General features: G+C 49.3%; 2 protein-coding genes across 4 annotated transcripts in view; one reads left to right on the top strand and one right to left on the bottom strand.

Moving 5' to 3' along the window:
* The window catches only part of SLC27A1 (solute carrier family 27 member 1), a 35,805-nt gene extending 28,331 nt beyond the window's left edge, over positions 1-7,474 (bottom strand). Inside the window, exons 1-2 of one of the 3 annotated variants that reach the window (XM_020898800.2) lie at positions 7,274-7,474; positions 5,487-5,654 (exon numbers count right to left, since the gene is read on the bottom strand). In XM_020898800.2, the coding sequence (XP_020754459.2) occupies positions 5,487-5,653 (167 nt within the window). In that variant the 5' untranslated portion in view covers position 5,654; positions 7,274-7,474. Of the gene's footprint in view, positions 1-5,486; positions 5,753-5,973; positions 6,052-7,273 lie in introns of those variants that run through there. The other 2 variants (XM_020898801.2, XM_020898799.2) reach the window with 2 other exon arrangements.
* Positions 7,475-21,586: 14,112 nt separating this feature from the next.
* On the top strand, positions 21,587-25,571 carry NXNL1 (nucleoredoxin like 1). The gene is made up of 2 exons (XM_020898813.2): positions 21,587-22,009; positions 25,253-25,571. The coding sequence occupies exons 1-2, from the start codon at positions 21,684-21,686 to the stop codon at positions 25,569-25,571; spliced, it is 645 nt and encodes a 214-aa protein (XP_020754472.1). The 5' UTR covers positions 21,587-21,683.
* Positions 25,572-27,952: the final 2,381 nt, after the last annotated feature.

The following is a 27,952-nucleotide window of genomic DNA, read 5'->3' on the forward strand; positions in this document are numbered from 1 at the left end:
CTTATCTGGCTGCACCAGGTTTTGTTTGCAGCAAGCAGGCTCTTTAGTTGTGGCCTATGAACTCTTAGTTGAAGCATGCAGGACCTAGTTCCCTGACCAGGGATCAAATCCAGGCCCCCTCATTGGGACCATGGAGTCTTAGCCACTTGACCACCAGGGAAGCCCCTACATAACTATATCTTGGAAAAGAGACAGAAGACACCCCTGAGCAGGGGAACTGCAGGGCTGCAGGCAGTCCAGAGAGGGCAACATTCACTGCAAACCTCTCTCTAACATCTGAATTTTGTACCTGTTATGTATTGATCACTACCAAAAAATATCTGAAAATGTAAAATGTCAAAAGTTAGCTGTTTATACACTCAACTCCCTGGTCAAATCCTGATATCTTGGCCATTCGACCAATGAACAGAGTTGCTACGATGAGCATCCTCCTCAGTGTTTATTGAGTGACCTTACAGCCACCCTTCAAAGTAGGGTTCTAAAATGCCCATGTCAGATGGTGGATGAGGTGGGGGCTCAGAGAGGTGAATTAACATACCCAAGGTCACACAAGAAGTAGAGGATGGAACAACCCAGACCCAGGCCCCCTGGCAGGGTCCTTCTGCTCCTGCTCAAGCTTGCCCCAAAGCCTGAGGGCAACATTAAACAGGTACCACGTGGCAGGCCAAGTGCCCATGCTGCACACAGCAGGTGCTCTGTTATCTTGAAGGAGAGGCGCTGTACAAGGTGTACTCTTACAGATGAAGGAACGGAGACCCAGAGGGTGATATTTCACGGGCTAGCTACTCTGGCTCCAGCCGCCAAGCTCCTAAGCACTGAGGGACCCACCGCTGCCTGAAGGCAATCAGTACCAACAAGTCTGAGCACCTGCTTGGTGCCCAGCTCTCCTCTAAGAGCTTCCCATGGATGAATTCAATAGCGTACCCCAAAAACCCCATGAAGGGGTACTAGTGTGACAGCCATGGGCAGCGAGTTAGCAGTAAGGGTGGGAATCCTAAGAAAGAGCCCCCACAAGGGTGCTTCCTGTCCACAGACAACACAGCAAAGAAATGTGAACTGAGGCCGCAGGGGCTCGTGCTCACGTCACCTGAGCACTGGCGGCCCTCTCCGGAGCACACCCACGGGCGGGCTGTGGACTCCAGCGCTGGGCTCCAGCTACATGCCTGGGCCGCCCTGCCTGGCAGCAGCGCAAGCCACCCCCACTCTGAGGACAAAGAGGCCACTGTCTGCTTTTGGACCCTTCCCGAGACTTCTTCTTGTCCCTCTGTTCGTTTTGCCCCCTCCTGTTTCCACCCTGAGCTCCAGGGCACCGGGGCAGGAAGAAATAAACAAGGATGAATGTGATCAGATTTCATGATGAAAATAGAGGAGAGCTGGAAGAACTGGGGCAGGGTGCTTAAACATTTTTGAACCTCAGATCTAAAGGCAGCCAGCCTCCACCACTGCTCCAGCACCACACAGCAGCTAAGAACAGACTCTAGAGCCCTGCCCCTCCCTGACTATGCATTTTTAGGCAAATGACCTGCCCTATCTGTGCTTTGGTTCATCAATGATCAAATGGGATTAGTAAGCATTCCTTCCTTACAAGACTGTGACAACTCTAGAACACTGGTATGGAGTGGAAGGTGGGTATTATGACAAGCTGCATTAGTTAGCTATAGCTGTGTAACAAATTACACCCAAAGTTATCAACTGGAAATAACAAACATTCATTACCTACAGTTTCAGGAATTCAGGAGCATTTTAGCTGTGTGGTCTGGCTCCGGCTCTCTTGTAAATCAAGGTGTTGGCTGGGCCTGTGGTCATCTCAAGGTTTCACTGGGAAAGAATCCACTTCCAAGTTCACTCATGTGAACTCTCCAGAGAGCTGCCTTACTGACTGCCACGTAAGGGACCCACGAAAGAGCACCCCAGATGGAAGCCACAGTCTTTGATAACCTAATCTCAGAAATATCCTACTGCTTTTGCTATATTCTGTTCATCAGAAGTGAATCATTAGCTATGCAACCTATATTTGCCTGTAAAGTCTTTGCCACTTTGGTTAAATACATTAGTATTGTTTCACAGTGTCCTATGACCCTATATGAGCAAGTGTTTTTAAACCTTTTAATATTTTTTTACAAACTTCCCAAAAATGAAATTCTCAAAGAAGTCTTTTTGACCTCAAACTAACTTTAGGATTTTTTTAGAGAGCCCCTAGCATATTGCAAAAGATTTTTTTTCTCTCTTCTCATAAAAATATAGATGTTAAACTAGTTAGACTTATTTGATATGTTAAATTACATGTGAAGAAGCATTAACAAGTAAAAATACTAAGCTTTCTTTATATTGTATTTATATAGGTATATGAGTATTTTTAAAATTATATGATGTTCCTAGAAATATAATATACTCTAGTATCTGGTAATGTTGTGATAAAACATTATAATACATATAGTGATATTCTATTTATAATAATAATATAATAATAACTGATAATATTACCAGTCATAATTCTAGTTACTGTCTTAGAGTGCTATGTGTCATAGAAATAACCAAATTTCCCTTTCAACTACACTGTAATGGACTCTAATCAGATCTTTAGCCATGGCATTTTAAATCTTTTGACATTTACAGACAGTTACTGCTTTTCTGTGAGGTTTTTCCTAAAGTGTTTCTACAAGAGTGTTCCTTCTTGAGAGAAATTTCTAAAAAGGATTCTGACAAGTACTCTAGGATACAAGTTTATGGTAACTTTCAGATCGTAACATCAACTGGGTAAGGATTTATAGAACTCTAAAGAAAAACTAGATTCATAAAACTACTAACAAAAGATGAAGATCAAAAACTAATTGCATAGGACTGAATGCACTGATGAAGATGATTATAATTTTTTATGGTTTTTTGTTTAAAACATTGCTGGTTCTTTTGTGTTTTGTTTTTCCAGGTTTAAGGAAATCCTCTTACCTTTTCTCTTAAAAGCTTTCAGCAATTTGGTAATAAACATTTGTGAACTAAAAAAAAAAAAGTGAATCACTAGGTCCAGCCCACACTCAAAGCAAAGGGATCATACAAAGCTATGAAGACCAGAAAGCGCAACCATCTTCCAAGCTGCCTCCGTACAGAAAGTGTGCCAAGTTCTGTGTCGGGGATTCAGAGTGGACTCAGCTCCTACCCTGTTCCAGGGGAGACAGGACTGGGCACAGATAGCCCCTGCCCCGCGGAGCAGAGCTGGGGCCTAGGCAAGTCCAAGGAAGGAGGTGGGGAAAGGTCTGTCAGGCAAAAAATATATTCTGTACACCTGCTGGGTACCACCCTGATGGGAGGAGGCCAGGGCCACAGTGGCACAGTCTGTGCGCCCACCCCCACCAGGCCCACAGGTTAGTCCTAGGGGGAAAGACACCCCACAATTAAAAGGCAAGAAAGCAGACACACAAGATAATTGTAAGTGACTGATGCTGCTCGTGGTTACAAGTCAAGTTCTGGAGCCACACTGTCTGGGTTCAAATCTTGCCCCTTGTATTGGCCAGCTGTGTGACCTTGGGCAAGTGACCAAACCATGCTGCGCCTCAATCCGCTCATCTGTGAGATGGGACAAGACAGTACGGACCTCCCAGGGTGGCTGGGAGGACTTGAAGAAGTCGTGATTCCCAGGGTGCCTCACACAGAGGGAGCCCCGCGTCAATCTTGGCTCTTCTCCCAGAAAGCAGGAAGGTAGGAGGGTCTGCAGAGACCCAGGGTCAGGGGAGGGCTGTCTGAGGAGGTGACATTTAACCCATGATGAAAATAAAGAGCAAGGGAACCGTGATCTCGGCAAAGGAAACAGCAAGTGCAAAGGCCTTGGGGTCTGAATAAATAGGAACGTGTTTAGGAATGGCATGGAGGCCAGTATAGTGGGAAAAGTGACAAAGACAGGAGGTTGGGGACAAGGTCAGAAAGCTCACGTGGTCTAGATTCTTAGAGCAACAAGGAGCCATGCAAGAGTGCTGCCTAGGAAAATTCAGCAAAGGTTCCTCTGAGGGAGGCAACATCATAAGGCATCACCAGGTGGAAAAAAAAAAAAGAGGGCCCATGGGTTTCCCAGGCGGCTCGGTGCTAAAGAATCCTCCAGACACAGGAAACTCAGGCTTGATCCCTGGGTCAGGAAGATTCCCTGGAGAAGAAAATGGTAACCCATTCCAGTATTCTTGCCTGGGACTCCCATGGACAGAGGAGCCTGGTGGGCTACTGCTCAGGGGGTCGCAAACAGTCAGACACCACGGAGCGACAGAGCACGCACAGGTACATGTTCCAGGCAGAGGAAGCAGCCTGAGCCTGACAAGGCATGTTGATCTGGGGGCCGGGTGAACCTATGGAGACATGGGGAGTGGTAAGTGGTCAGGCAATAGAATGGCGGAACCCCAAGGACACAGCTAGGGACTGAGTCTTTTCTACTGCATCGGGTAGAGGTCGTGGAAACTGTGTGAGCAGAGAGCACCAACCTGAGCCGCATGTCAGAAAACCATGGGCAGGGACCAGGGTGTAGAAAGGAAAGGACGGGTTCTGAAAGGTTCAGAACCAGTCAGTTAGCAAAGGAACTTTTCCCAACTCCACACCATCCCTGTGGCTCACAAAACTCAGTTTATCTTTACAATGGGTTAGTCCTCCCATCTCATGGGCACCGAGACTGGCAGACCCATAGCAAGTGTTCACGGACTTCCACGTGGAGACTTCCTAAGACTTGCTCCGGTGGAATGCCCAGAAACATTTATTTCACCCCAGAAGGACTCCCAACAGTTTCTCTGACAAGGCCCTCAGAGACAGCCCAGAGATCTTCCAAGGATGCCTGTGAACCCTCCCTAGAGATAGTCACCAGAGACCACTAAGCAAGCCTTGGAATAACAGCAACCTCTCGGCAGGCCTTGAACAACCCCCCAAATCACGCACAGATCTCAAACTCTCAAACAGCATTCTAACTACAGAGAAACTTGTAAATGGCCCTGAGGAGACAAACACCCTTCAAAGCCCCTAAAAACCCTTTACACGTTCCCCAGGAAGCCCTTTCATCTTCCCCGAGAAAGTTCCCCTGACAGCCCCCTAGGGACCTACCAGAGTCCCTGAAGAGTCCCCAGTCCTCCCAGTCACCAAAGCCGCATAGAGACCCCCGCCCCCCTAAAACGCACAGCTCCCCCTCCATCAGTCTCAGCTCTCCGGAAGTCCTACTCGCAGTCCTAATACCTCCAAGCTGTCGGCCAGCTCCCTGAAGTCACCCACTCAGTCTCCAGGGCATTGAAACCTACTCATCTCCCTCCAAAGACCCCTGCAGGTGCCCTCAGAGTCCCCAATCCGCTCTTTTCCGTCCCAGCACCGCCCCTAGCCCCGCCCTCACCCAAACCCCGCCTCCCAGTCTCCAAAACCTCTCTCCCCTAAGTCTTCACGCCGCCCTTGCAGCCCACCTCTCTTCGACCCCGTGGACACTCAGCCCGCCCCCGACCCCAGCCCCTGGATCAGGCCCGGGCTGCACTCACAAGAGGTCCCGCCTCGCGGTTTTGCAGACGATGCGCAGGAAACGCCAGCCGCCGCCGCCTACGTACACGCCGAGCGCCGCCGCCGTGCTCCAGGTCCACGGCAGTCCGAGCAACCATAACAGCACCAGAGAGGCCATGGAAGCCGAACCTGCCCCTGGAGCCCGCATCCTGGGGAGGCAGAGAGCTCTGAGGCCGCGGGCAGCCCGGGCCCAGCCTTACAACCGACCCAACCCCGCCCCCAGGTCGAGCTCCGCTCCCGCTTCGAGCCAGGCCCCGCCCCGATGTCTGGGATTGGACGTGTCTCGGACAGGCTCCGCCCCGTCCCAGACCTCCCTGCTTCAAGCCCGGCCCAGGCTTTCCTGCCAATCATTAGTGTATCTCCACGCCCCCGACACAGTCTTCTGTTCCGTCAGTCACTGGCGAGCCCCGCCCCATGCGTCGATTGAGCGGCGGTACCCTGAACCCAAGCTCCACCTTAACGACTTACCCACAAGCCTAGGCTCCACCTTGGCCCCACCACAGACCCTGGTCCTGGGCGGCTTTCCTCTAGGTCCCACCTCTACCCGCCTCCGCCACTCACTTGACCCCGCCCCCAGGTTGGGCCTCTGGCCCCGCCTGTAAGCGCCAAGCACGGTTCCAGAGCCCCGCCCCCTCTAGACCAGGTTCGGCCCCTAGGTTAGTCCCATGGCCCCACCCCGCTCTGAATCAGGCCCCGCCCCCAGTCCTGGGTTGAGCTGGTATTCCCAGGCTGAGTTCCACCCCGGCTACCGACCCCGCCCTGAGGCTTTGGCAGTCACCACCCCCCGGGCCCACCTAGTACCCTAGGCCCCGCCCCACCTGCTCTCCCAGACAAGCTCTCTTCCCACCTGACTTAGAGCCCCCCTGCGGCACAGCAGAGGCCCGCCCCGTACCGGAGGCCGGGACCATAGAGAGGGGTTTCTGGCCAGAGTGACGACTGCCAACGAGACCCGGGGGCTAGAACGCCCTGGCAAGGACAGCTGTGGTCTCCAAACTTCGCCAGGCTCCCAGCTCCCCTCCCAGCCTGGTAATTAGAAAACTTGTGCGTCCCTCAGCCAAAAGGCGTGGCTCCCCGGCGCTCCTGGCCTAACCCCTAGATGGCAAACTGAATTCTAACCGCCCGGGGACTATAAAGTCCCAGTTTATACTCAGGGCCTACCTGTACTGGGTTTTGGCCCAGCTTGTTCTAAATCCAATCTTTAATGCCTCTTCGGTTTTAAACAGACGTTCCAGGAACCTGAGGAGCCCTAAACTCACAGCTTAGGGGCCCCAGAATATCCAACCCCTGGGTGGTTGGTTTAGTCGCTCAGTCGTGTCCGACTCTTTGCGACCCCATGGACTGTAGCCTGCCAAGCTCCTCTGTCCATGGGATTCTCCAGGCAAGAATACTGGAGTGGGTTGCCATTTCCTTCTCTAGGTCTTCTTGACCTAGAAATCAAACCCAGGTCTCCTGCACTGCAGATTCTTCACCAACTGAGACTGATCTGCGAGGGAATCCAACCCCTATCTCAGTCTTAAAGGGACCTAACTAATCCCAAATACGAATGAGTCTCCAAATCTTGTGAGTTTAGTCTCAATAACACCCCAGCTGCCCAGGGAGGAAAAAAAATCCACACACCAGGTCCCCATCCTTCCACAGGAAGCTCCACAGAGTCCTTTATTTGCATTCCAGAGTCCTAAATGCTCACCTAGAGACCCTAAAGCCCTACAACTGATCAGGTGAGGGCTAGTGCTATCCTCACTGCTCACCACCTTGTTCCCTGGCTGACCTGGAGCCGTTCACGGATCCTCAGGCTTTGACTGCTCGGTCGTGGGCTCCCAGACGCTCAGGCAGGAGGCGGGCACCGACAGTGAGGCCAAGACAGAGGACCTCCCCTTGGGGCTTCTGGTTCTGCAGCCTCATGGGGCCTGCTGCGATTGCATTGTGCCCATGTGGGCTTCTGCCTTGGAACCCTCTCTCCAAGCTCCCCCTTCCTCTGCCCTCCTGCCTATCCCACCCCTGCTTGTTTCTTCCCTGCTTGGCCGACCTTCTCAGCTCTCTCCTTGGGAGGCAGCCAGCGTCTGCTTCCAGCACCATTTAGAGGACAGGACTGGGCAGGCACTCCCCCCCCACACATGCTGCCATTGGTCCCTGCAGGCTGCCTAGGGTGGGTGAAATGGGGACGAGGAGACAGATCCGGAGGACAGGCCCGGAGCCAGCCATTGGTCCCTGACTTTCTCAGCTAGAGATCAGCAATGCCCAGAAACTTCGGCAGCTGCTCTTTTCCTTCCAGATAGCACTATTGTGATCACCCCATTTTACAGGTAAAGAAACTGAGGCTTGACGCTGTTGCACTAGCTGGAGTTGAGATTCATTCTTTCACAAATGTGGGCAGAGAGCTTGCTCCCCTTCCTCCCCTTTCAGTCTTCCTTAAACTCTCCCTCTTCTCCATCTTGCCCTGATTCCCCCCACCCATCTCTCTCCCCCATTCTCCTTCCCTTCTTCAAGTTTTCTGCCCCCTCCTTTAGCCTTCCTCCACTCCCCCTTTGCTTACCTTCTCCTCCTCCCATCCTGTGGCCTTCCCTCCTCCCCGCTTCTTCTTCCACTTTCTTCTCTCTCCTCCTCCCCCCATCTTTCCAAGTTTACTGAGCCCTGACTAAATATCAGTAGTACACATGGGACTTCCCTGGTGGTCCAGTGGTTATTAAGACTCTGTGCTTCCACGGGGTTCATCCCTGGTGGAGCAACTTAAGATCCCACATGCTGCATAACGATCTCTTCTAACTCCTGCCATGGCTACCGGAGACACTCTTCTGGGTCTTCAGTCAGCAATCCCCAAATCCTAACGGCTCTGGAGCGCCACCTTTTTCTTAAGATGGTGCCAGTACTCCAGTGGAGGGACCATTTCCCTAGCACTGACCCAAGCTGTTTTCAGTGAGCAGGGTTCTTTTTTTACCCTTGCTGCTGCTGCTAAGTCGCTTCAGTCGTGTCCAACTCTTTGCAACCCTATAGACTGTAGCCCACCAGGCTCCTCTGTCCATGGGATGCTCCAGGCAAGAATACTGGAGTGAGTTGCCATGCCATCCTCCAAGGGAGCTTCCTGACCCAGGCATTGGACCCAGGGATTGAACCACCTCTCTTACATCTCCTGCATTGGCAAGCAAGTTCTTTACCACTAGCGCCACCTGGGAAGCCCTTTTTTATCTCTTTACATAGGGGCTTCCACATACCCTCCGGGACATCACACAACACCTGGGAGCTTTTCCTTCCTAAGATCTGAATGATTCCCAGTTCCAAAAACAGCAGTTCTCCATGGTTCCAGATGACCAGTAAAGGAACAGTCCTGTCCCCATTTCACAGAAGGGGAAACTGAGACCTGGACAAGGGGACCAGAACTCAAGCTTCAGCGTCAAAGCAGGCTCTGAGCCTCTCCAGTGGGGTGATCTTGGGTGGGTCACCTCTCACCTCTGAACATTGGTTGCCCTCTGGGTGATCACCTCCCAGGGCGCCATGCACAAAGTTTCGTGGGGGCTTCTCATCTGGGGGGTGAACAGGTACACAGTAGGTGGGGGAGACAGAAAGATAGGTGTCTCCCTTCCCCAGGTAACCACAGGGGTCTGGAGCCCTCAGCAGAGGGCATTATTGGAACTTTCTGGCAGAACGAGAGAAGTGAAGCATAGGTTGAAATAAAATAAGTGGACCGTCACAGCGTGGGAATTGCAATATAAATAGAACATGAGCCCTGTGGGGGAGGGAGTAGTTTCTCTCAGCCAAGTTCAAGTGCCCACCACAGTAGAGGGATTAGTTCAGTGGGGATGCCATAACAACATCCTACAGACTGCGGAGCTTAAAATAACAGGAGTGTGGAGTAGGAAATGGCAACCCACTCCAATGTTCTTGCCTGGAGAATTCCATGGACAGACGAGCTTGGTGGGCTACAGTCCATGGGGTGGCAAAGCATTAAACACGACTGAGCAATTAACACTTTCATTATCCTGAAAATAAAGGTGATGTCAGATGCAAAAAAATAAAAAAATTTAAAAAAATAACAGGAGTGTATTGTCTCACAGTTCTTCCTGAAGCCAGGCTCAGAAATCAGTGTCAGCAACTTTACTCCGTCTGGAATTTCTAGGGGTCCTTTCTTGCCTCTTTCAATTTCTGGTGGTTCTGACCTCAGGTGTTCTCAGCGAGCAACAGCCTGAAGCAGAGCTCGGGTTCCCAGCTGGAGATTGAGACCGGGTCGGTGGGAGACCACCAAATCTTAGCCAGTGGACTGGTGGTCAGTGACAAGGCCCTGGCCCTTCGGCTTTGCAGAAAAGAGTTCCCGCCAAGATGGAAAGTAGTGAAACAAGGTATTTATTAAGAGAAAAAGAGTACAGTACATGTGGATATTCATTGGAAGGACTGATGCTGAAGCTGAAGCTCCAGTACTTTGGTCACCTGATGTGAAGAACTGACTCCTTAGAAAAGACCCTGATTCTGGGAAAGATTGAAAGCAGGAAGAGAAGGGGTTGACAGAGAATGAGATGGTTGGATGGCATCACCGACTCGATAGACATGAGTTTGAGCAAACTCCAGGAGTTGGTGATGGACAGGGAAGCCAGGCATGCTGCAGCCCATGGGGTCGCAAAGAGTTGGACATGACAGAGTGACTGATCTGACCGACATGTGGATAGGCACATGGCCAAACTCAGAGAGAGAAAGAGCCGCTGAGTTACGCCCTTGTGGTAGTTGAATTGCTTTTAGGGGGCATTTCTTCTGGGCTTCCTTTGGACAGTCATTTTGATTTCCTGGTTTGCAGTCCATGTTTGGTATATCTCAGGATCCTCCCATGTGTGCGTACGCATCTCTTAGCCAAGATGGATTCTACTGAAAAGGCATAGAGCATCCCTTCACATCACCTTTGACTTCTAAAGAGTCTTTCTGCACATGTGTGGTCGGGAAGTTCTCCTGACTTCGAGAATAAGAAATATGTGGTCTGGGCAGGGCCCAGCCTCCTCCTTTAATTGTCCTGCAGTTTTTGTCTTGGAGTTTCAGTCCACGGGGAATGAATCCCTGATCCCTTTACTTTGGGTGGGTGGGGGGGGGGTGGACGAGCATCTACCTCCTGCCTCCAGTTCCAGGCATTTCTTGGCTTATGGCCACCTTTGTCCAATCTCTGCCTCCATGTTCACATTGCTTCCTTGTGTGTGTATCTCTTGTTCCTCTTACAAGGACACTTGTTGGATTTAGGACCTACCTAGATAATCCAGGATGATTGCATCATGAAATTTTAATTTAATTACATCTGCAAAGACCTTTTTTCCAAAAAAAGGTCACAGTCACAGGTTCTAAGAGGTTAGGACTTGCATATGTCTCTGCAAGAGCAACCAGTCAGCCCAATAACAGCAGGGTAACACATTGGAGCAGTGATTCTCAACTAGGAGGCGATCCTGCCCCCTTTGGACATTTGTTGACACCTAGAGATGTTTTTTAAAGTATTTATTTTTGTATTTATTTATATGGCTGTGCTGGGTCTTAGTTGTGGCATGTGAGATCTGGTTCTCTGACCAGGGGCTAAAAGGGCTCCCTGTGTTGGGAGCTCAGAGTCTCAGCTGAGGACAGCCAGGGAAGTCCCTGGAGGCATTGCTAATTGTTACAATGAATCATGTGTGGTGGGAGTGGAAGCTGTTATGATATCTAGTGAGTGGAGGCCAGGGATGCTGCCAATGTCCTGTGATGTTCAAGACAGCCCCTACAATGATCTGGGCCCAAAGGGTGGAGGTGGTACAGTTTGGAAATTCTGGGATAGCTGAAAGATCCGGTCAAGCTGGAATGGGCTGTGCAGTCTGACAGATATCATTGGCTGAGTGATTGCTCCCAGATTCTGTGCTTCACTGTAAAATGGAGTAAAACCATGCAGGCTTTATAGGGCTGTTCCGAGAATGCAAGGCCAGCACCTCTGTTGACCTTAAAAATAAAACATTTATTTTACCAGCAAAGATGGGCTTATAGGGGAGTAACATGGAATTGCAATTCAGGACACGCAAGCTACAGCAAAAACCATAAGCAAGTCCAATGATTAAAAAAAAAAAAAAAAACAGACAAGGGGATTTTTTGGTGGTCCAGTGGATAAGACTCTGTGCTCTCAATACAGAGGGACTGGGTTCAATCCCTGCTTGGGGAACTAAGATTCTACATACCACAACTAAGCCCATGATGCAACAAACACTCAATGCAGCCAAAATAAATCAGTTCAGTTCAGTTCAGTTCAGTTGCTCAGTCGTGTCTGACTCTTTGCGACCCCATGGACTGCAGCACACCAGGCCTCCCTATCCATCACCAACTTCCAGAGTTTACTCAAACTCATGTCCATTGAGTCAGTGATGTCATCCAACCATCTCATCCTCTGTCGTCCCCTTCTCTTCCCACCTTCAATCTTTCCCAGCATCAGGGTCTTTTCAAATGAGTCAGTTCTTCGCATCAGATGGCCAGAGTATTGGAGTTTCAGCTTCAGCATCAGTCCTTCCAATGCATATTCAGGACTGATTTCCTTTAAGATGGACTGGTTGGATCTCCTTGCAGTCCAAGGGACTCTCAAGAGTTTTCTCCAACACCACAGTTCAAAGGCATCAATTCTTCCGTGCTCAGTTTTCTTTATAGTCCAACTCTCACATCCATACATGACTACTGGAAAAACCAAATAAATGAATAAATAATCATTTTTTTAAAGGAGAGGGTCATTATTTTACGAAGAAAAAGGAGGAAGTTGAGAGGCATTGTTTTAGGAAAATCTATCGGAGAAAAGTGAGAGTTCAGGTGATGACAGTTTCTCATTGGCAAAGTTCCTAGGGTAGTCGATTACCTGTATGCGATGCAATGTACATCTTTTCTTCTTGGTGCCTGTGACTGATGATTCTTCTGTTGGGGCCTGTAAAGGACAGTTCTTTCTATCATTGACCTTGAGTGTACTGCGTGAGAGCGCCCCCTTCTGGCCTCCCAACACCATTTTCCTGAGGCTTCCTTTTTTTTTTTCACACCTCATAAACATCATGGGAAAATTCATTGTTGAGAATTATTTTGCTCTCAGTAACATCTGGAATTCATAACAAGTTGGGACTTCCCACGGTTCTGGCAGACCGAGGAAAATCTGACCAGGAAATTGTTTCTGAACGGAATTGAAGCCACATGCCTCAGATGGGACTCAAACCCACAGTCTCCCAGCTGAAAGTCACACCTGATCACAGGGCTTGCTGAAGCTCAGATGCTTTTGTCTTGGTGCAGAAAGAATCCAACAAGAGGCAACGTGATAGGTAAGAAGTGGGTTTAATAGCGTAAGATGCTTGTGAAGGACACAAGCAGGCAGGCAAAGCGAGGGAGGGGGGCCGAACCCAGGTCTCCTGCATCGCAGGTGGGTTCTTTACCGTCTGAGCCACAGGCAGGCGGTCCAGTGGTTAAGGATACACCTGCCAAAACAAGGCTCACAGGTTCGCTCCCTAGTCCAGGAAGACCCCACAGGCCTTGGAGCAGCTAAGCCCGGGCGCCACAGCAACCGAAGACGAGCTCCCAGAGCCTTGCTTTGCAGCAAGGGAAGTCACCACAGTGAGAGGCCCGCACATCACAACGTAAGGCAGTCCCCTCTCCCTGCAACTAGAGACATCCCACCAGCAGCGACGGAGACCCAGCACCGCCACAAATAAATAAGCAAACAGACACATCTTTACAAAGAAAAAGTGGGGAGGAAAGAATGCCACTTTCTTCCTCACTCTTGGGTAGATGTCAAGACTTACATCATTAGCTCCTCTTTTAGCTCTATATGGTCTAAGTGGGACTCTCATGGGCTACCTAGAATCATTGGTTTTTAGAAAAAAGTCTGTAACATAGACTAAAATATGGTAATTCATCTCAGGGTTCAGTATAATGTCACCTTTCCCCTAGTTTCTTTCACCTTTCCCCCATATTCTTGTGTACGCTAAGTGCTGGAATGCAGTTTTTCAGGATTCTTTATCTTACAGACCTCTCAAGGCCAAGAGCCGGTCTTGTATCTTTTTCTGTGATACTGGCCTAAGTAAGTTTGTTTAATTTCAAAATGTTCCAATTGTTGCTTAGTCGCCAGAAGGCCTGGGCACTTCCTTCTCTACCTACCATCCCCAAGTGGGATTTCTAACCTTGTAACTATCTCACTCTATCCCTATCAGAATGATATCTGATTCTTCTTCAACTCCATGGACCATAGCACACCAGGCTCCTCTGTCCATGGGATTTTCCAGGTAGGAATGCTGGAATGGGTTGCCGCTTCCTTCTCCAGGGGGTCCCCCTGACACGGGGACTGAACCCACGTTTCCTGGATTGGCAGGCGGATTCTTAACCACAGGGCCACCAGCAAAGCCTAGAGGACCCATCAGGTATGGGCCTGGTGACAAAAGCCTTGACAAGGCAAAGGAGACTCTTGAGAATGAGGATTGCGTGGGTTTTCTTTTTTGCTATTTAAAACCAGTACTGAGTTTCTTTCAGAGTCTCTCACATTTCCCCAGATCAAGAAAACGTCCACAAGATCTGGTGTTCTGGTTACCTAGTGCTGTGTAGTAAATCACTCCAAACTGAGTGCTTTCATACAAGGGTCATCAACTCTTTCTCAGGGTCCCATGAGCTATCTCTGAGATTAGGACCTGGGACCTGGAACCCTTTGCTGCAATGCTTGTACCTGGACAAATGTCTCCTTGTGGAGCAAAATACAAAGAAACTATGGTGGTTTTGGAGAAGGAAAGGCTACCCACTCAGTATTCTGGCCTAGAGAATTCCATGGACTATATAGTCCATGGGGTTGCAAAGAGTCAGACACGATTGAGCAAGTTTTGCTTTCATGGTGGTTTAGTCGCTAAGTTGTGTCCGACTCTTGCGACCCTGTGGACTGTAGCCCACCAGGCTCCTCTGTCCATGGGATTCTCCAGGCAAGAATACTGGAGTGGGTTGCCATTTCCTTCTCCAAGGGATCTTCCCAACTCAGGGATCGAGCCCAGGTCTCCTGCATTACAGGCAGATTCTTTAACAACTGAGCTACGAGGGAGATCAAGCACTAAAAACTATTGCATATGGGTCTTCACTGGTGGTCCAGTGGCTAAGACTCCACGATCCCAAGGCAGGGTGCCTGGGTTCAATCCCTGACCAGGGAACTAGATCCCACATGCTACAACTAAAGATCCTGCATGCCATAGCTAAGACCCGGTACAGCCAAATAGATAAACACAAATAAATATTTTTTAAAAAACACACACAAAAAAACTGCAAACTGTGGACAACAAGGTACAAAAAGACCAAAAAAAACCCCAACTGCCACTTCTGAAGATCGGGGAACAAAAGCAGGGTATCAGGAACAAAAGTTCATCTTCTGCATGAACACCAAAATCGCAACGAGCTACTGAACAGCTATTGACAGGAGTATGTTGGATCCCATCAAAAAAAGATACCCAGTGTCCAAGGGCAAAGGAGAAGCCCCAATAAGATGGTAGGAGAGGTGCAATCGCATTTCAAATCAAATCTCAGACCCACCAGAGATGCTTAGAGGGCGCAAACAAACCCTTATGCACACCAGGACCCAGGGAAAGGAGCAGTGACCCCCACAGGAGACTGGGCCAGACCTGCTCTTGAGTGTTTGGGTGTCTCCTGTGGAGGCAAGTGTCAGCAGTGTCCTGCCACGGGACAGGGGCTCTGGCTGCAGCAGACCTGGGCATCGTGGCATGTGGCCTACATCCTCTTGGAGGAAGTCACCATTAGCCCCACCATAGGGCTGCCGAGCAGATGACCCACAAAACAGAGAACAATTATACCAAAGAAGTTCTCACACTGTTGCAGAAGTTCTAAGGCCCACAACAGATTTCCCAAACTGGGGATCCAGCTAAAGGGCTGAGAACCCACAGGGAAACAAGACTCTTGGAAGGCCCAACAAAACCTTGTGCACACCAGGACCCAGGGAAAGGAGCAGTGACCCCACAAGAGACTGTGAGCCAGACTTGCCTGTGAGTGTCCAGGAGTCTCTGGTGGAGGTGTGGGTTGACAGTGGCCTGCCGAGGGTCAGGGGCACTAACTACAGCAGTCCTGGGAGGCCCCGCATTCTGGCATAAGTCCTTTTGAAGAAGGTGGTCATTACTGCCATTAGCCCTACTATAGTTTGACCTCAGGCCAAACTACAGGAAGGGAACACAGCCCAACCTATCCGCAGAAAATTGGATTAAAGATGTGCTGAGCATGGCCCCACAGCCAGTCCCTCCCACCAGAAAGCTTCCACAAGCCTCTTATCCTCATCCATCAGAGGGCAGACAGAATAAAAACCATAGTCACGGAAAACTAATCAAACTGATCACATGGATCACAGCCTTGTCTAACTCAGTGAAACTATGAGCCAATGCTGGGTAGGGCCACCCAAGATGGACGGGTCATGGAGACTTCTGACAAAATGAGGTCCGCTGGAGAAGGGAATGACAAACCACTTCAGCATTCTTGCCTTGAGAACCCCATGAACAGTATGAAAAGGCAAAAAAGTATGACACTGAAAGATGAACTCCCCAGGTCAGTAGGTGCCCAATATGCTACTGGAGATCAGTGGAGAAATAACTCCAGAAAGAATGAGGAGACAGAGCTAAGGCAAAACCAACACCCAGTTGTGGATGCGATTAGTGATGGAAGTAAAGTCTGATGTTGTAAAGGACAGTGTTGCATAGGAACATGGAAAGTTAGGTCCACGAATCAAGGTAAATCGGAAGTGCTCAAACAGGAGATGGCAAGAGTGATCGTCGACATTTTAGGAGTCGGTGACCTAAAATGGACGGGAATGGGTGAATTTAACTCAGATGACCACTATATCTACTACTGTGGGCAGGAATCCCTTAGAAGAAATGGAGTAGCCCTCATAGTCAACAAAAGAGTCCAAAATGCAGTACTTTGGTGCAATCTCAAAAACGACAGAATAATATCTGTTTGTTTCCAAGCTAACCATTCAATATCACAGTAATTCAAGTCTAAGCCCCAACCACTAATGCTGAAGAAGCTGAAGTTCAACAGTTCTGTGAAGACCTACAAGACCTTCTAGAACACACACCAAAAAAAGATGTCCTTTTCATCATAGGGGGTTAGGATGCAAAAGTAGGAAGTTAAGAGATCCCTGGAGTAGCAGGCAAGTTTGGCCTTGGAGTACAAAATGAAACAGGGCAAAAACTAACAGTTTTGCAAAGAGAATGCACTGGTTGTAGCAAACACCTTCTTCCTACAACACAAAAGATGACTCTACACATGGGCATCACCAGATGGTCAATACCAAAATCAGACTGATTATATTCTTTGCAGCCAAAGATGGAGAAGCTCTATACAGTCAGCAAAAACAAGACTTGGATATGACTGTGGCTCAGATCATGAACTCCTTATTGCAAAATTCAGAATTAAATTGAGGAAAGTAGGAAAAACCACTAGACCATTCAGGTAAACCTAAATCAAGTCCCTTATGATTATACAGGGGAAGCGACAAATAGATTCAAGGGATTAGATCTGATAGACAGAGTGCCTGAAGAGCTATGGATGGAGGTTTGTGACTTTATACAAGAGGCAGTGATCAAAACCATTGCCAAGAAAAAGAAATGCATAGAGAAGGAAATGGCAACCCACTCCAGTACTCTTGCCTGAAGACTCCCATGGACAGAGGAGCCTGGCAGGCTGCAGTTCATGGGGTTACATGACTGAGCACACATAGATGAAGCTGGAGGGAGATGGGTTGGTAGCAATAAACTGGTAAAACTAAAAGCAAAAGAAATGCAAAGTGGCAAAACAGCTGTCTGAGAAGGCCTTACAAACTGCTGAGAAAATAAGAGAAGCAAAAGGCAGAGGAGAAAAGGAAAGATATACCCATTTGAATGCAGAGTTCCAAAGAATAGCGAGGAGAGATAAAAAGCCTTCCTCAGTGATCAGTGCAAAGAAATAGAGGAAAATGATAGAATGGGAAAGACTAGAACTCTCTTCAAGAAAACTTAGAGATACCAAGGGAACATTTCATGCAAAGATGGGCACAATAAAGGGCAGAAATGGTATGGACCTAACAGAAGCAGAAGATATTAAGAAGACATGGCAAGAATACAGAAGAATGATACAAAAAAGATATTCATGACCCAGATAATCACGATGGTGTGATCACTCACCTAGAGCCAGACATCTTAGAGTGATAAGTCAAGTGGGCCTTAGGAAGCATCACTACAAACAAAGCTAGTGGAGGTGATGGAATTCCAGTTGAGCTATTTCAAATTCTAAAAGATGATGCTGTGAAAGCGCTGCACTCAATATGCCAGCAAATATGGAAAACTCAGGAGTTCCACAGGACTGGAAAAGATCAGTTTTCATTCCAATCCCAAAGAAAGGCAATGCCAAAGAATGTTCAAACTACTACACAGTTGCACTCATTTTACATGCTAGCAAAGAAATGCTCAAAATTCTCCAAGACAAGCTTCAACAGAACACGAACCGAGAATTCCCAGACATTCAAGCTGGATTTAGAAAAGGCAGAGGAACCAAAGATCAAATTGCTAACATTTGTTGGATCATAAAAAGCATGAGAATTACAGAAGAACATCTACTTCTGTTTCATTGACTACGCTAAAGCCTTTGACTGTGTCAATCACAACAAACTTTGGAAAATTCTTCAAGAGATGAGAACACCAGACCTCCTTACCTGCCTCCTGAGAAACCTGTATGCAGGTCAAAAAGCAACAGTTAGAACTGGACATGGAACAATGGACTGGTTCAAAATTAGGAAAGGAGTACATCAAGACTGTATGTTGTCCCCCTTATATAATTTAAATAAAGAGTACATCATTTGAAACACAGGGCTGGATGAAGCACAAGCTGGAATCAATATTGCCAAGAGAAATATCAATAACCTCAGATATGCAGATGACACCACCCTTATGGTAGAAGGCGAAGAGGATCTAAAGAGCCTCTTGATGAAAGTTAAAGAGGAGAGTGAAAAAGCTGGCTTAAAACTCAGTATGCACAAAATGAAGATCATGGCATCAGGTCCCATCACTTCATGGCAAATAGATGGGGAATCAATGGAAACAGTGACAGACTATTTTTTGGGGCTCCAAAATCAGTGCAGATGGTGAGTGCAGCCACAAAATTAAAAGACGCTTGCTCCTTGGAAGAAAAGCTATGACTAACCTAGATAGCATATTAAAAAGCAGAGACATTACTTTGCCAACAAAGGTCTGTATAGTCAAAGCTATGGTTTTTCCAGTAGTCATGTATGGATATAAGAGTTGAACCATAAAGAAGGCTGAATGCAGAAGAATTGATGCTTTTGAACTGTGGTGTTGGAGAAGACGCTGGAGAATCCCTTGGACAGCAAGATCAAACAAGTCAATCCTAAAGGAAGTCAATCCTGAATATTCATTAGATGCTGAAGCTGAAGCTCCAATACTGTGGCCACCTGATACGATGAACTGACTCGTTGGAAAAGATCCTCATGCCGGGAAAGATTGAAGGCAGGAGGAGAAGGGGACGACAGAGGATGAGATGGTTGGATGGCATCACCGACTCAATACACATGAGTTTGAGCAAGCTCTGGGAGATGGGACAGGGAAGCCTGGCGTGCTGCAGTCCATGGGGTCGCAAAGAGTTGAACAGGACTGAGTTACTTAGCAACAATAATCGGGTATGCCACCTGCACACACCACCACCAAAGCCACCGCTCCTACCCAACTCCTGGACACACACTTAGCCTCACCCCAAATAAGGAACAAGCTTTCCCCCTCCCAGTGAGTGAGCAAGCAACAGACTCTTACTTGTTCTCTCTCCCCACTGCTACAGCAGGGTTGCCAGTAAAGTCTTGCTCGAACTTCTTGTCTGGCCTCTGATCAATTTCTATTGATTAAGGAGGCCAAGAACCCAACCCTGGTCAGTAACACTTGATGGTCCCCTGCCGGCCTCACCTGGCTCGGTCACTCTGCTACATTCTGCTAGCAGCTAGGCTGTAAGGGCACACGTGTGGCAGTTGGTCCTGGCAGTTGGCTGGGCATCTAGGTGTCTTCCATGTGGCTTCTGAACCAGTAGGCTAGAACAGGGCCACAGGCCAAACCCTGCTCACTATGGGCAAAGGATGGTTTTCACATTTTTGAACAGTTTAAAAAAAAAAGGCAAAAGATTGGTATCCCATGACAAATGAAAATTCTAGGAAATTCAAATTTCCATGTCTGTAAACAGAGTTTTATTGGAAGCCAGACACATAAATTCATTTTCATATTATTTAGAGAAGCTTTTGAAAGCACATAATGAGAGAATTCCAAGTTGTAGCAGAGATCATATGGCCTACAATGTGGAAAATATTTACTCCCTTGCCCTTTACATAAAAAGTCTGCCAGCCTTGAGGCTAGATCAGCTTCCTTACACGGGATGTCAGGAGGCCAAGTTCCAAAAGAGCGTGGGAGGCGAGAATAGCCTTATCCTGAGAATTCGCATCTTCCACCACATTCTATTGGTCAAAGCAAGTTAAGAATGGACTTCCCTGGTCATTCAGTGGTTAAGAATCTGCCTGCCAATGCAGGAGACAGTGGTTCGATCCCTTGTCCAAGAAGATCCCACATGTTTCGGAGTAACTAAACCTGTGTGCCACAACTGCTGAACCTGTGCTCTGGAGCCCGTGCTTTGGAACAAGAGAAACCATCACAATGAGAAGCCCACACACCACAACGAAGAGCAGACCCTGCTCACTGCAGCTAGAGAAAACCTGCGAGTAGCAGTGAAGACCCAACAGACCCATAAATTTAAAAATATTTTTTTAATGAATAAACTTTAAAAAAAGGTGGGGGGCAAGTTAGGAGCTAACTTGGCTTTAAGGAGAGGGAAACTAGTCCCCAGGGCTTGATGGGAGAGGGTTGCAAAATACTATGACGGTGAGTTTCACACTTAGACACCGTGGAATCTCAAGGTGGGCTGTCCACACAGAATTCAGGAGGGAGGAGGGAAGAAAAAATATAGCTGACTCTTATTAACTTCTAACTGGAATTGTGCATGTTCTCATGGGCTACCAAAGCAGCTATTGGCCAGTTCTGTGACTCTGTCACCTGCGTAAATCTAAGATAATTTCATAGCACCTCATGGTCATGGCAGGCGGATACCTTCAAGTATCATTTACACTCATCTCAACTTAGAAATCACAGTAAACTCAACATTCAAAAAGCTATGATCAGGCATCCAGTCCATCACATGGCAAATAGATGGGGACAGACTTTTATTTTTTGGGTTTCAAAATCACTGTGGATGGTGACTGCAGCCACGAAATTAAAAGACACTTGCTCCTCGGAAGAAAAGCTATGACAAACCTAGACAGTATATTAAAAAGCAGAGACATCACTTTGCCGACAAAGGTCCGTACAGACAAAGTTATGGCTTTTCCAGTAGTCAAGTAGGGATGTGAGCGTTAGATCATAGAGAAGGTTGAGCACTGAAAAACTGATACCTTTGAAATGTGAAGACTCTTGAGAGTCCCTTGAACTGCAAGAAGATCAAACCAATCAACCCTAAAAGAAAGAAATCTTGAATATTCATTGGAAGGACTGATGCTGAGGCTGAAGCTCCAATACTTTGGCCACCTGACATGAAGAGCTGACTCACTGGAAAAGACCCTGATGCTGGGAAAGATTGAGGGCAGGAGGAAAAGGGAACAGTAGAGGATGAGATGGTTGGATGGCATCATCAACTCAACAGACATGAGTTTGAACACTCCAGGAGATAGTGAAGGACAGGGAAGCCTGGAGTGTTGCAGTCCATGGGGTCACAAAGAGTCAGACATGACTGAGTGACAACAACTTAGACATCACAGTAATTAATTAATAGAGTCTTTGTGATTTAGGATTACCAAATGCATTCATGAAGATTGAATTCCTGAGTGCATTCAGTAAGATTCACTTATCTTTTTACATCACAATTGAATAAAATATTTTCACACCCGCATCTCAGTCTGACTGGCTTCTTAATTTCTTCGCAGCTGTCTCCTGAGACCAGCCCATGAGCAGCTGGCCCTCTGCCCTCAGAGGCAGCAAAGAATCAGGTCGAGGTTTAGTCAGATTACTGACGTCCTACACTGGCCTCTTAAGGATGCCTAATCCCGGGGCAGCAGCCAGCCAGCAGGCTCAGGGTCACACGAAGTCCTTCCACCCTGTCCCCAGCACCCAGCCGGAGCTGCTATGGCCTCCCTTTTCTCTGGCCGCGTCCTGATCCGAAACAACAGCGACCAGGATGAGCTGGACACAGAGGCTGAGCTCAGCCGTCGGCTGGAAAACCGGCTGCTGCTGCTGTTCTTTGGTGCTGGGTCTTGCCCGGAATGCCAGGCCTTTGCACCCATCCTCCGGGACTTCTTCGTGCGGCTCACGGATGAGTTCTACGTGCTGCGGGCAGCCCAGTTGGCCCTGGTGTACGTGTCCCAGGACCCGACGGAGGAGCAGCAAGACCTGTTCCTCAGGGACATGCCCAAGAAGTGGCTCTTCTTGCCCTTTGAGGATGACCTGAGGAGGTGAGACAAGAGGAGAGGTCAGGGAGGGCTTCCTGGAGGAGGGGCTGTTTCTGCTGAAAGTGAAGTGTTAGTTGCTCAGTCATGTCCGACTCTTTGCAACCCCATGGACTGGAGCCCACCAGGCTCCTCTGTCCATGAAATTCTCCAGGCAAGAATACTGGAGTGGGTTGCCATGCCCCTCTCTAGGGGATCTTCCCAACTCAGGGATCGAACCCAGGTCTCCCACGTTGCAGGCAGATTCTTTACCATTTGAGCTACCCAGGAAGACCATTTGTTTATTGGTGTATCTGTTCCATCTGGAGTTGATAAAAGCACCCTCTGTGGGCCAATCAGGACAGAGAAGTCAGGTGTGGAGATGGGGGAGGGAGAGGCACCTAAGCCCATTTCCACCCAGCTGCAGGGGAGTTTACCACCTAGCAGGCAGGCCAAACATAAAACCAAGACTCAAACATTCAAAGAAATACATAATAACAAACTGCAGCAGTTCCAAAGGCCAAAGCCAGGGTGTCTTCTGAAAATATAACAGGGAGACCTTGCTGAGATTTGGGAGTCGGGGGATGCTTCCCAGAGGAAATGGCTTCAAAAGGAGAACCCCAAGGACAGAGAGGATAGATAGGAGGGTAAAGAGTGAGGAAAGGGAAGGGTTTCCAGGCAGAGGACAGACACAGCACAAAGGCTTGGAGGATTTCGGAGAAAAAACAGCCAGTTCAGGGAACACCCAGAGTAAGAAGCCAGCAGGCACCATGCATGTATGTTAAGTCACTTCAGTTGTGTCCGACTCTTTTGTGACCCCATGGATTATAACCATGGGCTGTAGCCATCCTCTGTCCATGGGATTCTCCAGGCAAGAATACTGGAGTGGGTTGCCATGCCCTCCTCCAGGGGATCTTCCCGACCCAGGGATCAACCCAGGGATCAAGTCTGTCTCCTGCGCTGGCAGGCGGGTTCTTTACCACCAGCGCCCACCTGGGAAGCCAGCAGGCATCATGTGTAGCAGTGCCCCAAATGTCACCTAATAAGCGGGCATGCGATCTTCAGACAGCAGTGGAGCTGAGAGAGGTGGTTGGGTTCAAGCTTTCCAGTGAGCTGCCCGATAAACAGTGTGATTATTTGTGGCTATTTTAAAACTTTCCCCTTTTCTGCAATAAGACTGTCATTCTTTATTTTTTGGCTGCACCACATGGCATGCAAGATCTTAATTCCCCCACCAGGGATCAAACCTATGCTCCCTGCAGTGGAAGCATGAAGTCTTAACCACTGGACCACCAGGGGAGTCTCAGACTTATATTCTTTTTAAGCCCCACGTTTTTATCATGAAAAATTTCCTGCAAGCCACACAGAGCATCCAAGAGAAAAAAAAGAGAGAGATAAGAATAATTTCAAAGATACCAAAAAGTTGGAAGGAGCACACAATGAACCCCATGAAAATTATTCATATTTTTCTATTTGCTTTATCTCCACTGGTGTGAAGTTTGTGCTGAACCATTTGAAAGTATGTTGCAGATTTTGGGACATTTTACTGATCTCATCAGTTTTGTTACAAAACTTCGAAGTTTCTGGTCATGGAGACCTTTATCCACTACCCAAGATTATCAGAGCTTGCAAATTTGCTCACTCCCACAGGCTTCTGCAGCTGAGGAGGCTCCATTCCCCAAAGGGCAAATATCTCGCTCCCGCGGGGCAAGAAATGCCAACTACAAGGGCATCACAGCCAAACACTAACTTTGTTTGGGGCAGGGTCCTCTCAACAACAGGTGGTGTTAGTGGTAAAGAACCCGCCTGCCAATGCAGGAGAAAAGTCAAGGGCTCAATCCCTGGGTTGGGAAGATCCCCTGAAGAAGGGAATGGCAACCCACTCCAGTATTCTTGCCTGGAGAATCCCATGGACAGAAGAGCCTGGTGGGCTACAGTCCATGGGGTCACAAAGAGTAGGATACCCTTCCCCTAGGCAAGTATCCAGACAGTTTCTACCCTTCCTACATACCAGGCTGCCAGATAAAATACAGGATACCCAGGGGAATTCATTGGTGGTCCAGGGGTTAAGACTCCAAACTTCCAATGCAGGGGTTGTGGGTTTGATCTCTAGTCACAGAACTAAGATCCCATAGGCTGCATAGCCAAATTAAAAACAATTTTTTAAAATAAACAAAATACAGGCTACCCAGTTCAATATAAATTTCACATAAGCAATGGAGAATTATAAGTATGTCCCACATAATTCAGGGACATACTTATAAAAAGTTATTTGTTGTTTACATGAAATTCAAATTTGTTCACACAGGGTATCCTCTATTTCTAGCTGCTAAGTCTGGCAACCTATTCCTTTGGGATTTTGCAAGCACTATGTTTCTCTGCATGAAGGTTGGCAAAAGGGCCACCGGAGAACCCAAATTAAGAACTGCTGATGAATGGGCCCAGCCCTGGCAGCCTTCTTTACTCTACGAAGACTGCATAAGATTCTGGCCTAAACGGGAGATGAAGTCTGGGGCCTCCAGTGGATGGCTTCTGACAGCCTTCCTCTCATCCAGAAAACAAAATCGAGTCCTTCCCATGGCCCTGCACTATGATCAGGGCGGCACTCCAATCTCTCCCAGACGTCCAGGCCTTTGCACCAGCTAAGCCTCTGCCTGGGAAAGCCTTCCCCTGTTCTCCCCTTCCTCATCCTGCAGATCTCAGCTCCAAGGGCACCTCCTGAGAGAGGCCCTCTCTGACCCTTAGCCAGTTTAATATCTCTTTATGGAATTGATCAATATTTATTCCTTCATCCCATGTGCATTTTCCAAGCATCTACTCTGTGCCCCACACTGTTTCAGGAACTGGGGACACCCGGGTATACAGACAGAAATCCGTGCCCCAGTGAAACTACTTTCTACTGTGGGAGAAAATGACAACAGGAGAAATAAACTATGCAGTGTGTTGGGTGCTGAGAGTCGTGCATGAGCAGAGAGAGAGGCACTGAAACGTAAGGCTAGGTGTCTGCAGCATACAGGGTCTCAATCCTCAGATGTCTGGGGAGAGTGCTGAAGGTAGAGGACATAGCCAGGGCAAAGGCCCTGTGGTGGGTGCACAGCCGGGAGGCCAGTGTGGCCCCCGGCCTCTCTGGGTTCCTGGGCATTCCCAGAGGCTGGTGTGGGCCAGTTGCACACAGAAGGCGCTCAGTAAATACTAGGAGGAGGGGTGGAGGGCTCCTCAGCTCAGGATCCAGGACGAGGGTCCGATCGGACTGACCCACCCGCCCCGCAGGGACCTTGGGCGCCAGTTCTCCGTGGAGCGCCTGCCGGCTGTCGTGGTGCTCAAACCCAGCGGGGATGTGCTGACGCTCGACGCGGCCGACGAGATCCGGCGCCTGGGCCCCGCCTGCTTCGCCAACTGGCAGGAGGCGGCTGAGGTGCTGGACCGCAGCTTTCTGCAGCCCGAGGATCTGGACGACCCCGCGCCGCGGAGCCTCACCGAACCCCTGCGCCGATGCAAGTACCGCGTAGACCCGGCCGCGCGGGGCGCACGAGGCCGGGGAAGAGGACAGGAGGGCGAGGCCGAGGGCGAGGCCGCGGGACTGTTCTGACCCCTGGATGGGGTGGACAGGACTGGGGGTTCTATGATGAAACCCTCAAGAGGAAGGTTGGGGCGGGGCCGGGGGGAGGGGGAAGCCGGCGGTTCTGACCCTTTTGGTGGGAGGGAACAGAGAGACGCAGGTCTGTGATGAGTCCTCCTCCCAACCCCCAAGGGTAGGTGGGACTGGGGGCTGGGGGTCTGTTCTGAATCTCCTGTAGGAAACAACACAAGGATGCGGGGCGGGGAAAGGGGTGAAGCGGGGGAGACAGCGATTTTTTGATGAGCTCTCATCTCCCCCTGATTGAGGGCTGGACGAGAAGGGAGCGACAGAGGATGAAATGGTTGGATATCACCGACTAGATGGACGTGAGTCTGAGCAAGCTCCGGGAGTGGGGATGGACAGGGAAGCCTGGCGTGCTGCAGTCCACGGGTTCGCAAAGAGTCGGATACTGCTGAGCGACTGAACAACGACAAACTCCTCCCCCCGGTAGTGGGCGGGACCAGAGTGGGGTAAGCTGTTCTGAGCCCCAAGGTGGAAGGCTGGCTGGCAGAGCAAGCAGAATCTCTGAAAAGCCTCACCGAGGCGGGAAAAGGGGACAGGATGAGGGGAGGGAACCTCTCAGTGCAGTCTAGGAAGAAGAAGGATGTCCTCGGAGGCTCAGTCCTGTCTGGCTCTGCGACCCCATGGATGTAGCCCGCTAGGCTCCTCAGTCCATGGGATTCTCCAGGCAAGAATACTGGAGTGGGTTGACATTTCCTATCCCAAGAGATCTTTCCAACCCAGAGAGCAAACCCACTGTTACGTCTCCTGCTTTGGCAGGCGGATTCTTTACCGCTAGCACCACCTGTGAAGCGCAGGAAGAGGCAGTTTCAGTTCAGTTCAGAGAGAGGGGACCCAGTTTAAAGCCGAGCCCCAGGGCTGGGGATGGAAGTTGTCTTTATTTTGAGCCCAGCCCCAGGAGCCTAGGGGCGGTAGGGGTGGGGCTACTTTGAGCTACCCTGATGCGAAAGAAAGGCCTAGAATTGGGGAGTAGAGAGGGTGTATTTGAGGCCCACCCTCCAGGAGTGAGTCAGGGCGAGGGGTTGTGTAATGACATGGCGGAGAGAAGCAGGGCAGGATCTGATGGAGTCGGTTCTGACAACCATTCCACCCCCAAACCCGACCACCCCCCCCCCCCTCCTTTTTCCCTTCTGTGCTAAGTTGCTTCAGTCGTGTCGGACTCTTTACGACCCCGTGGACTGTAACCCTCCAGGCTCCTCTGTCCATGGGATACTCCAAGCAAGAATACTGGAGTGGATTGTCATGCTCCAGGGGATCTTCTCTACCCAGGGATCGAACCCTGGTCTCTTAAGTCTCGGGCACTGGCAAGCGGGTTCTTTACCACCAGGGCCACGTGGGAAGCCTTCTTTCTTCTGGGAAATGACAATAAGATAAGGTTCTACCTGGCAGGTCAGCCAAGGAGGCAGAGCTGGAGCTTGCCCCGCTCACGAATCTCTGCACTTTGTCTCTGGCGCCGCTTGGCGGCGAAACATGTCCTCTGGGTGGGGCTAAACATGCAAATAAATGCATCCACACCTTCTCCCAGCTCCCAGAAAGGGTAAGCGGGGAGGGAGTTGAGACTCGGATTGGGAGGCCCTAGAGGCTTGGGGGGAGAAGGCAATGGCAACCCACTCCAGTACTCTTGCCTGGAAAAATCCCACGGAAGGAGGAGCCTGGTGGGCTGCAGTCCATGGGGTCGTGAAGAGTCGGACACGACTGAGCGACTTCGCTTTCACTTTTCACTTTCATGCATCAGAGAAGGAAATGGCAACCCACTCCAGTGTTCTTGCCTGGAGAATCCCAGGGACGGGGGAGCCTGGTGGGCTGCCGTCTATGGGGTCGCACAGAGTCAGACACGACTGAAGAGACTTGGCAGCAGCAGCAGAGGCTTGGGGGCTGGACAGGTGCTTCATTTCATGCTCATCCATAACCCCTAATCTCCAGGGGAGGAGAGGCCACTTGTTGCTGAAAGTTCACCCTGTACTCTCGACCCTGAGGTCATTTTGCCCATCAGGCACTGGGCTGGGGGCTCAAGGCTCACAAACTTTTCCCAGAAGACCCCCAAAATTTGAAACCTGAAAAAGAGAAATGACTCCCCAAATTGGAAAAAAGACATGGAAATTCAAAACCAGTGGGATCTGTAACATTTCTGGAAAGTAGTATAAAGCACTAGGTTTTATACAGCCAGGCTGTCTGTGATGACTGTGTGACCCAGGGAGTCACTGAAGCTCTCGGTGCCTCAGTTTCCTCTTCTATAAAGTCTAGATGATGACTGTGCCATCTTTCAGGCCTGATACATTAAGACAGGGACCTGGTTGCATCAGGCCACGTTGACCTCAGTTACCCTTATA

Source organism: Odocoileus virginianus, chromosome 3 (assembly GCF_023699985.2).
Source record: "Odocoileus virginianus isolate 20LAN1187 ecotype Illinois chromosome 3, Ovbor_1.2, whole genome shotgun sequence".
In the NCBI taxonomy this organism is placed as follows: Eukaryota; Metazoa; Chordata; class Mammalia; order Artiodactyla; family Cervidae; genus Odocoileus; species Odocoileus virginianus.

Bases quoted from the DNA above. Each gene is read 5' to 3' on its own strand.
- NXNL1 (XM_020898813.2), top strand. From the start codon at position 21,684: ATGGCCTCCCTTTTCTCTGGCCGCGTCCTGATCCGAAACAACAGCGAC. The intron at 22,010-25,252 runs GTGAGACAAGAG...CCCGCCCCGCAG, and splicing joins TTTGAGGATGACCTGAGGAG to GGACCTTGGGCGCCAGTTCT.